Source organism: Lepidochelys kempii, chromosome 8 (genome assembly GCF_965140265.1).
Source record: "Lepidochelys kempii isolate rLepKem1 chromosome 8, rLepKem1.hap2, whole genome shotgun sequence".
In the NCBI taxonomy this organism is placed as follows: domain Eukaryota; kingdom Metazoa; phylum Chordata; order Testudines; family Cheloniidae; genus Lepidochelys; species Lepidochelys kempii.
The window spans coordinates 15,352,989-15,363,819 of NC_133263.1; the positions used below are offsets into that span (position 1 = coordinate 15,352,989).

Genomic DNA, 10,831 nt, shown 5'->3' on the forward strand with positions numbered 1-10,831 from the left:
CCTATGGCTCCCAGTTGACTCTCGTTGAAAGTGATGGAAGGAATCCCATTTGAGTCAATGAGTGTTCTGTTGGGTACTAGTCAGAATCACAACAGATCCCATATTTAAACATGGTGACACTAGGAGTATTTCCTCCAGCAATCTGACCCTCAGGAAATGCCCAAACAACCCAGAATACATTTTCTCATTAGCTTTCAAGTAAGTCAAATACATTTCATATATAAAACATTTTTATTAAAACAAATGTACAACACTTTTTATATACACAACTATGTACAGGAAAATGTTCAGTTACAATTAGTGATTTGATGTGTTTCCAGATATTTAAGCATAAATCAAAATGACCTCCCTCCTTTTTGTACTTTGTACTGCTCTGCATAGGCTTATAGCTTTTGGTTCTCTAATGATCTTCTCTACACAATTCATTGGGTATATACTGTACATGGTAGTCTATGTACTCTATTGCAATGAAGAGCATTAAGTTGGCTTGAAAGAGCATGAAAGGCACTGTATAAATAAAGTGTTATGCCCATCAGTGCAAAAATGTATGGGTCCCAAAGTGTGGCTGCTCTTTCATAATTATTAAATGAAAAATTGGTAGACGTCCTGCATAATGACAACAGAATAGAATGTCCTAGGAGCAGATCTTCTGAACAACTGTAATACGTAGAAGCAAAGCCTGTAGCTGATTTTCACATTTTCTTGGACTAAACATATTTACAAAAGTGAGGAATTTGATTTGTCGATCAAACGTGTGCTGGAGTGATCAAAGGAAAGAGGGTCAATTAGTGCAATTTTTGTTGAATCCAAAAATCTGTAATGATTGTCATCAAGCTCAAAAGTACTTCACCAGGTATGTAGCAACCAGAGCTAACATGAATAGGCACATTTGCCCTGTGCCCCCTAAGCACTGGCTTGGTAAAGGAGAGTAAATGAAACTGTAGATGATCTCCTCCAAAAGCAGCGCTTTTAAGTTATAATATGAAACACAGAGAGAGAAATGGGGATCCTAGCCCAGCTTCTGCTGACCCACAGCACCTTTCACTTGTATCCCAACAAAAAGGTCAGAACCCCATTTGACATTAATGTAGGAACTGCTTCACATCAGAAGCAATTTTAAGTTTTATAGGACAATGGCTTAGTCAACCAACGTCAATGCACACAGTTCTGCTAAGGTTTTTTTAATAATGGAGTTTTGATGGCTCGATCTGTTCAGTCCCAGAAGCTAAACGGAAAGTAGAGGTTCTTTTTTTTCACTCAGTCAGTAACAAACAAATGCCTTCCACTCTGCTCACTTTCATGAGGAACAGGAGAAGTAAAGCAGTTCACAGTCTGAGGAAGCAAAAGAGGATTACAAGCTACATGGAATGGCTTGTATACCAGTGGATCGAACTGTGTCCAGCCAAGAGAATTCTAGACTGCTTTTCAGATCAGTACAAAATCTGAACTCTATTTCCCCTAAAAAAAAAAAAAAAAGAAATGAGAAGAAATTTACTATGTGCAGCAGCAAAATATTGAATGTATATTAATAATACTATAGTGAAATTTAAACACTGTTCAAATGATCTCTGACTAAAATTGAATATATCAACAAGATTTTTATCTTAAAAATGCTTTAAATTTTCTGAAATCCTTATTACAACTTTTTTTTTTTTTTAAACATTCTCACTGGCCATATGGCTAGGTAACTTTAACACTGGAAACTGACACATATTCAAAGTAATCTGTAAGGCTAAAATGGAAATTGAGTTAAGCACGTATTTCTGTGAATTCCCACTAATTGAGCCAAGCCTGCATATAAACGTAACTTTTAAACACAAATCTGTGGTACATTTTCGAGTAAAAATTGTCTTTTAAAAAATCCCCAGCAAACTCCTTCAATTTGAAATTAACATGCTGGTCAGAAATCTCAAATAAAACAGAGTAATGCATGAACTGCTCTATTCTTTTTGGTTTTCCACCCAACTTAAGTCATCTTGCCTAAAGAGCTTAATCTGCTTCTCCCTCTGCCTCTGGTTGCATTCTCAGTAACTCTGCTTCAGAAATTAAGGTATTTGTACCTGAGGTTGTATCTATTTCAGAATCTTGCTCCTTGTAGCTGAAGTTGCTGCAAATGTTTTGTGTGCCGGGCTCATTGGTGAGATACCCTTTCCCACCGACACTGGTTGCATGCCAGTCTTGTTGTTCAAACAGCTGTAAGAGACGAAGGGGAAGGTTTGAAATGTGCAGGCCTTACAATGTTCAAGAAAACAAACCAAACCTGATTGGACAAACAGATCAGCATCAACAATATTTCCTACAAAGGGCTGATGATACCAGCTGGCATTGCAGTTAAACTTAAGGGCAGATTTCATCATGATGTAGATAACTATGAATACACATCATAAAACGACCTCACAATTTGCTGGGATTGTTAATTTTCACGCAAGAGAGCTAACACTGGACTAGCATAAGTACTGCAGATCAGTACTGAGGACCCCTGTAGGGAAGCTCGCACAAAACCTACCCACACTATGGTTACTGCTAATAGCCCCTCACTTTCATAAATGCTAAACCTTGCTCATACATGTAAAATTCCTATTAATTTAAGTAGGGATCACAGAACACATGCCTAGAGAACACCCCAAGAAAGAAGGTGCTTATAAATAATAGTGATTAATGTGTTACATGCCTAGATGTATAGCTAAATTGATTTAAATGCACCACGTTAGCTGGGGGTATAGAAGAGATTCCTTCTAGAGTGTAAATGTCTTCTCAGTCTCTGATCCATCACTAGGCTTTTCAATGTTTGTCTCTCAAATGGTACATGTGCTCTCAAAGTGACAGAAGAATATAAAGTATTTCCACCTGTGTGTGTTCTCCATATTCTGGCTGTACACAGGATTTTTATTTACAAGTACACCTAACTCTGTTTATATGTTTTGTTTTCTCCTCCTCCCTTGATACAAATAGCAACTTATTCAATATTATTCTGAAAAGAAGAAATAATCTTTTTACCTTGTAAAGTTGCTCTCTCATTTCTTCTGCATCATCATCTGTTACTGTTAGGTTTTATGAAGACATGGGGAAAAGATGAAAACATGTTTCCATTAACTCGGTGTCTTCACTGGCAAAAATCACAGATCAGCTTCCCAGCTTTTCCATTCAGTTATCACCAGAGGCTACTTCACGTTTTCTATTGACATAATAGCACTAAAACATCTTATAAGCCAGGAGATTCAGGGTCACTTCTGCCACCTCTATGGGTAACAGGAAGCCCTACGAATTTCTGCAGGCTATAGACATCACCACTCTAGGAAACTCTGAGCCCCTTGTGTACCCCTCCTCCTGCAGTGATGTGACATGGTTTTGGGGATAGATCACATCAGAGGAGTGGACAGCTGATCCACAACTGGAGGCTTCCATCACTCTCAAACTTCCCCTGTCCTCTTATAAACCCAGTTTCTGTTAGAGGTCATGGACTTCAGTGACAGTTGTAGGCTGGCTATGCATCTGCTCTACACCCTCCCAGCAGGTTGGGGGAAGAAATCTTTCCCCCTGGAGCTCTCCAGTACAAAGCACTGTGCAACAATGAATCCTGATCAGAGATCTCTTCCTTACCCCTGATGGTGACACCTTTATACCTGGAAGTGAGTAGTCTGAGACATGTTATATCCCAGCACAGTTCAGGCAGCTAATGAAAATATTTTTCATCCAAACCTTCAGTCCCTGTGCCCTCAAAACTGCCAATGACTTCAGCAAGAGTTTTGCACGTATAAGAGATGCAACATGAGGCCCTTCAACTTTAACAAACTAAAGCTTTTTGTTTTTGTAATAAATTTCACTACAGATGAGTAGATCCCATTAACCCTGGAACGCATCCTAGATCTTGCCACTTGTACAAAGGGCCTATTGTTTTTTCTGGCACCCCATGCAGCTTCATGTCTTGCTTCTGCCCCTGAAACCATCAGTGGTAGGATTATTTCTATCTGGTTGACCTGAAGTTTCAACCAATAAAATACCAACCTTCAGAAGATGAAGCCAAAGGTGACACTTGAAGGTGGTAAAGGTCATTGGTGCTGTCAGCCATTGCTATTTCCATTGGATTTCTCCAATCTGTCAGTGCATTCATATCACACGGTGAGAGATCTGTGGAATGCACAAAAAGGAAGAGTTAGAATTTTTAGGAAATGCAAAGGCTTTCTGATTCGGAATAGCCTCCAGTCCCTCATGGCCCATGCTACAGCACATTGCATATATCCCATTATATAGCTGTCAAGGAAAAGCCACCGTTACCGCTGATTATGAGGCTGAGATCTCCTATACTGGGGTTTGGTAAGTGCAGCACATTCTGCTAAGTTAGAAGAACTAAAATTGAATCTCACCTAGGGTGATGGAAGCGTTCTCAATCTCCACTTCTTGTTCTGCATAGCTGTGAACTGTATAACCACTGTGGTCATCTGGTAGACTGCTGCTGTTCAGTGCTTCTATTGCCTCATCCATCCTTGGGTCTTCGTATGTCTATAAAGACACGTGCATTGAATGAAAGATCTACTAGACCAAGATGTGATCTATTTGTTCCCGTCTGTCAAAACTTCAAAGCAAACCTCTGACTTCTTTAACTGCCAGAGTCAATACATACCTTTCTCTTACTCCTGTTTTTTGACTCTCTAGATGACTTTGACTTCCTTTCTGTGAAAGCAAAAACAAGGTGACCATGAGAAAAAGCCTGCAGCCACTTCAGATGGCTCCAATCATACACGACCGCAATTGCTCTGTGTAGTAATGCTTTGCGCTGCAAGGGCATGATCGTGCTCTGGGAGTTTCACCATTGATTTCAGTGACAGCAGTGACTGCTGTATTCTTCCCACCCCTGAGAGGAGCGCACTTCTGTGCCTGATGAAGTGATCCCATTAGGGGTATTGTGAGAATGAATTAATTTTCAAAAAAGTGCCATGAGATCTTGGGATGAAAGGAGCTCTACATCCAAAGTAATATTTAGCAACAGTAATAAGACTGCCTATTCACAGCAATACTTTACTTCTATCAAGGAATTTATACTGTACCTATTCACAAGCAGAACAGGAAACGTAAACAGACTATAAACTGCAGTAATGGTCCCCTTAAGGCAAAGTATTTTGAGGATAGGCTGTAATACACATACCTTTTTTCTGAAGCTTTGTTAAGGGTGGTAGCATCCTGTAAACTCGGACTGCGCTGCAGCCTTTGTTGACACTTTTGTCCTTCACTTCCTCAATATCAGGCAGTGAATTCATGGCACAGCGGAAATTTGCCTTCCAAGTTTTGGGGTCTGGCGCTTTCTCGCCTATCTTGTATCTCCCTATAAATAAGGGATGGTGCGTAAATATTCAGAATTTTCAGACTACTCTGCAGTGATCGTTCCCAAAAGAATTAGTTTGTGTTCCATTCTTCAGTCATATAAGGCAGTCAATATAGTTACATGGGATGTAGATTAGCGTAGAATTAGGCTCTACCTGTTTATGTGATAGACAGAATTTAAAAACAAGCACGTACCAGTATGAATGGCCCAGCTCCGGAAAAGGCAGGCATCTTTATCTATATCCCAGCCATGTTTAGCTGCATGTTTCCATGGGATTTGGAACATCATCTTATCCTGTAGTTAAACAATGCAGTTTTGAATACAGGGAATATAACATACACCCACTCGTGACTAAATATGGACTTAATCCAAGATAACTCAGTCACGCCAAGGGAACTCTGCATTAAGTCTGCCACCAGATTCCTAAAGTAGGATTCACTTAGTACCATATTATGTGCTACATCCCATATAACGTTCCCCAAGGGTTCTGAGTTTCAAAGAGCTGTATAACAAGATATAATAGATATGAGGGACACTGTCAGCCTCATCTCAGAACTACCTTGGTCTGTTGGTTTGTCTCTGATCCTTATGTTTATCATAAAATTGTGTCTTTCTCTGTCTGCACAGAATCTTTTTAAAAATTAACAATAAGGACCTATGGACACCATAAGAAAAATATTTCCTACAGTGCAACACAATAATTTAGCTCAGATAGCTCCTTTCATATGCGCTTCAAGACACTTTACAGTTCAAAATATTCAACGAGCAAAAAGTCCTGAATCAATGAGGATAAACCTAAACAATCTTATTGTGGGTGCGTGTCATATGGCTGTAATTCTCAATGAAGTGGTGGGCATACAGTATTGAAGTCAATGGTTCAGGTGCTCAGTATCTCTCAAGATTTGGTGAGACTAGTCAATCATTCAGTGGTTGAGACTGTAACACTGATTCCTTAACTGAGATAAATGACTTGACAGAGGCAGATCTCAGATGTTCTTGGCTCCCAATGTTATGGCCTGACTGCTCTCATTTTTTTTCCTTCCTAGTACTTCCCCTATAAAAGTCTGGTCTACTCCATTCATCATTGATCAATTACAGCTACTGTTTTCTGAAAACAAAAATGCTGTTTTATATAGTGTGTGTAAACTCTTTCCATTTTCTTTTAATCTATTTATGTGACCTTGATTTTTATATAACATCAGCTAAGAATACCAGGATGAGGATGATTAAAGATACAAAAGTAATGACAAAGAGACCCACCTTGTTGATCCACACCAATCCTGGTATTTGATTGGAATTAATCTGCAACTCCAGCCAAGGCCTCATGCGCATTCTTGTTACTGGCATGTTGTCTGTGAAAGGAAAATAATAAATACAGGTAAGCAAAAGAGTAAATATTCTGGTATGCTGGTCATTTTGTAATGACATCCCTCACTCCTTACTCTTAACACTCGTAGTAATGGGCAGTATGCATTCAACAAAACCAAAACTTGGCCCAGAATCAATAAACAATTTCTCTTCCGACATCTTGGCAGTTTCTGAATGGCAATTTTTGTTCTAATCTGGCTACATGATCCCTTAAGTAGATAAGTAAAATTACTGAATTTGGGAAACTGGATGGCTCCAGAGGTTGGTACTGGGATGCAGAGCACTTCCCATCTAGGGTCCCATTCAGAACTCAGCCCTGCAGCGAGAGAGAAGTATTACTCTAGGTGCTGTTTGGTGGCTTACCTGAAAAGAGTTTGGTCTGAAACCTTCACCCAGTGAGCAAATTGCCACATCTCACAAGCCTCTCACACCTCTGGTTCTTGGCCTCCCAGGCTCGGTGCAGAAGGCAAGGAGTCAGAGATTCATGGACTCTGAACTCTCTCTTTGCAACCACAGTGTTAGTCACTCCAAGCTGTGGCCAAGGCATGCTGGCAGGGCAGTGTGAGTTGCTAAGTCCTGTGCTGCACTTGTCCTGTGCCATACCAAAGGATGGATGTCAGTCTCCAGGGCTATCACACCTGCACATCTCCTGAACAAAAAATTCTTAAGTCTTTGTACCCGGGAGAGGGGGCGTGTGCATGTGAAGCGTGAGTGTTAGGCTCCAGAGGAAGTATAGTCTAGCAAAAAAATTCTTTCTGAGGGAGTGTCTTTGTTACTTGTCTTTTCCTTGCCACTTATTTCAGTGCTAAGTTTCCCCTGTTCTTAATGTTTACCTTTTCAAAAAAACCAACAACATTGCAGTAGATTAGTCTATAAACATTACACTCTGCTACAAATTTCTCCTTACATTAAGACCTACTGGCATAAATATTATTTCTTGTCTTGTTTTTTTAGGAAAATATCAGCATTTCCAAAACAATAGAATTCAGCATTTTACAAATCCTAGACCTTCCTCGACAGCTTCAGGGGGCTGGCAGTGGGGTTAAGCTTACATAACCCAACTCCCCTTTATAATAGGAGAGGAGATCAAATAAATACTTTCTCCAAGTTAACATGCAGCTTTTCCACTGGGCTTCTCTTTTCCTAGAACACATTCCTGCCTGTATGGCCTCCATGTGGACATTAGCAGTTAGCTTTGGTGCTAGGATAGGCTTAAAGAAGGGCTGCAAAATTGAACTCAAGGAATGATGCTTGGAGCCCTATTGTAAAACACAGTTAATTAGATAATTTCAAGCCAGGAGCGGTTCTTGACTTTGACTAAAAAAGCCTCAGTTGACATTACTTTCAGCTTTATGCAGCTCCTTCATACTTAATGACAAGTATATAAACTGAAACAGGAATGCAATGTTTGTGACTGAAAATAGCATTACTAAACCCTGGCAAGCAATCCTGAACAGCAAATTATATTTATGATGTAATGTGTCTGATAATAGCAGCCTGAGGCCCCAATCGCAATCAGGTCCTCCGTACACATATACAGAAAGGCATGGGGCCCTGTCACTGTATGCTTACTGTTCCTCATGGATGTATTGACACAATAGATTATGCTAACATGAAGAAATGTTATGCAATATTTTCATTCCTAAGCAGCCAATAACTAAGGTTTCTGACTTCCACTCTCACTACCTACCCCGTTGGGCAAATTATAATACAGAATGTTGTACTTTTCTCCATGACCCTTGTGTTACTCAGATTCAGATGGGTTTATTAAGCATGCTTGCATTCAGCATTTCCTTGCACTGGGGAGGTGTAAAGTTAGAGCTTTGCCATTAATTTCACACAGTTTGTGAGTGTTCATTTTACTTATCATTGGTTTTGTGAGATTAAAACAATGCCATCAACTGTGCTAGCTCCAAAATTTTTGCGGTGATTTTTTGTTTAAACTTGTATTTATATGCGTATTTATACAATATATATTTCCAAAATACATTTCAAAATACATCCCGCGATCTTATATTTCTCTAGCTAATAATTATTCACCTGAATTTCACACACTTAAATGTTAATTTGCAACATGGCTCATTGAACAAACAATCCTCAAATTCACTAAATCATAAAATACAGCAGTCACCTCTTTTGTGGCCAGTTCTGCAAATGCCTGAAGATTTGACTCTTTATTTGTTGGTCCCACAGATCTTTCCCCATAAACCTTGACTATTTTTAGCTTTTCCCAACCTCATCTGCATTCAAATGCTTTAATTCTCTCTGCTGCCGATGAACGCTGCTCTCCGGTGTTGAAGCCAAAAGCATGATTTTATTTTCAGCCTTTACTTCCTGTGTATCAGAGAGCAGCAACAGCACCCTTTGTTGTCACACAGTTGCTCGTATTTGTCTCAATCTCTTCCCCCACCCTCACCTCAGAAAGCAGTCTGATGCACAAGCACAGAATTAGAGGTGCTTCTTACTTTGTCTTTGCATAACTGTACATACAAGTAAAAGCAACAACAAACCCTTTCCTCCCTAACAAGATAAATTCTGTCGCCAGAAAGTGACTGAACCTCTTACGTGCACAGCCGCTAAACTCCTCGCAAATTCGCTAAACTCCTCGTTTACCAGTTCAGAAGTTGATTTGCAGGGCTAAAGCCATTTATTGCATCTTACTTGCCATGCAAACTTCCTGCGACTGATCTCTGCTCTCTGTCCCCTGGCTCACACGACTAAATACTCATTGCATCCCTTGTCTTGCCAAGCCTCCGTAGACCAGCTGCTTTCCTGCTATTTCCTTGTTGGCCTCCCTGATTACAGGACCGAATGCAAAGTCCTGCAAAGTCCCGCAACTCTAGTTCCCAAGTTGTCCTGCACCGAGTGCTCTTGGCAGGAGCGGAGAGCAGGAGACTCTTGGCAGGAGACTCGACGGCAGTTAGCTGCACCAGGCGTGGACCCACCTTGTTCGCCGGTCTCCAGTGCACAGCCTTGCAAAGGTGCCCGGTGAGCCGGTAGATCCGCCTCCCGTGAACGACCCGCGGCTTCTGCAGGCTGCGAAGCGGAGTGGTCTCAGTATATCCTTACACTACCCGGGATTCCCCACCACCTTGGCCAGAACGTCTCCTGCCGACCAATCAGCATTCGCCCAAGAGCTTGACTGGGCTCCGCCCGCCGCTCATTGGCTGGCTGGCGAGCATCATTTCGGGGAAATCAGGCTGTTGTAGCGCTAGAGCTGAAGGGGAAGTACGGCTCCCCCCTCCCCCGCCCGTCTCCCTGCTGCTCCCTGGGTGTGGGAGCGGAGGGATGGGGGTGAGAAGTGAGAGGCTGCTTAGGAGCCCTCTGAAGCTGCCTCCCCACCCACCGTGCACCCATCAGTGTCACAGGAGCAGGTGGATTCCCATCCCACCCCCGTCCCTATCCCTGGGGGTGAGGGGGAGACAGGGCCTGGCTCCCACTGTCCCAGTTTCTCTAACTGGTCACATCCATCCCTGTACTTCTGAGGGGCTGGAATCCAAATAGGGATCTGGGTGCTGTGTCCCGCTTTCAGCTCTGGGCCCCTTTTGCGTGGTCTTTGGAGCACGGATCTTGCCTCTTGCGCACCTTTATGCAGTGCAAGGTGTGTTGGCATTACTGGTGAGACCCTGTGCTCTGGGTGCCTTCCATCTGAGGGTCTCCAAGCACTACACGGACACTAGTGAACTAAGCCTCGTAACCCCCGCGTGTGGCAGGTGTTATGTCCATTTTACAGAGAGAGAACTCAAGGCATAAAAGGTTAAATGACTTGTGCAAGCTCCGAGAGGCACAGCTGGAAATCAAGAGAACTTGGCGCCTAGTCCCATGCTCAGCCCACTAGATCAGCTTCCTCTGCATAAAATCTTGCATGCTAATATTACCTTTCATTCTAAAGGCTCCTAAAGCACTTAACAGACCGACTAGGATGCTACACACAAGGATTGTTGAATCCACCCCTGAAATGTGGCAGTGGAGGTGTCAGGGGAGAGCAACAGCTTGTCTGAAAGCACATAACACTAACAATTTAGAACAGGAAATGAATGAAAATACTGCATACAGCTGAAATTGCAAAAAACCCTGTTTAGCCAGGACTTAAGGGTTAACATTCCGAACTCTTGCAAAAAGGGTAGTGGGACTGTAACCAAC

At 41.8% G+C, this 10,831-nt stretch overlaps 1 protein-coding gene across 4 annotated transcripts; it reads right to left on the minus strand.

The window, feature by feature from the left end:
* Positions 1-212: 212 nt before the first annotated feature.
* IRF1 (interferon regulatory factor 1) lies at positions 213-9,768 on the minus strand. Of its 4 annotated transcripts, XM_073355654.1 has the most exons (11): positions 9,634-9,768; positions 7,052-7,280; positions 6,581-6,672; positions 5,515-5,614; positions 5,144-5,320; positions 4,622-4,671; positions 4,365-4,500; positions 4,006-4,128; positions 2,998-3,041; positions 2,061-2,193; positions 213-1,458 (listed from the first exon to the last, which is right to left on the minus strand). In XM_073355654.1, exons 3-11 carry the CDS (start codon positions 6,665-6,667, stop codon positions 1,352-1,354), a joined length of 957 nt encoding a protein of 318 aa, XP_073211755.1. In that variant the 5' UTR covers positions 6,668-6,672; positions 7,052-7,280; positions 9,634-9,768; the 3' UTR covers positions 213-1,351. The 4 variants fall into 4 exon arrangements, with proteins under 4 accessions (XP_073211755.1, XP_073211753.1, XP_073211751.1 ...); XM_073355652.1 differs by lacking the exon at positions 7,052-7,280; XM_073355650.1 differs by lacking the exons at positions 7,052-7,280; positions 9,634-9,768 and adding an exon at positions 9,350-9,617.
* Positions 9,769-10,831: the final 1,063 nt, after the last annotated feature.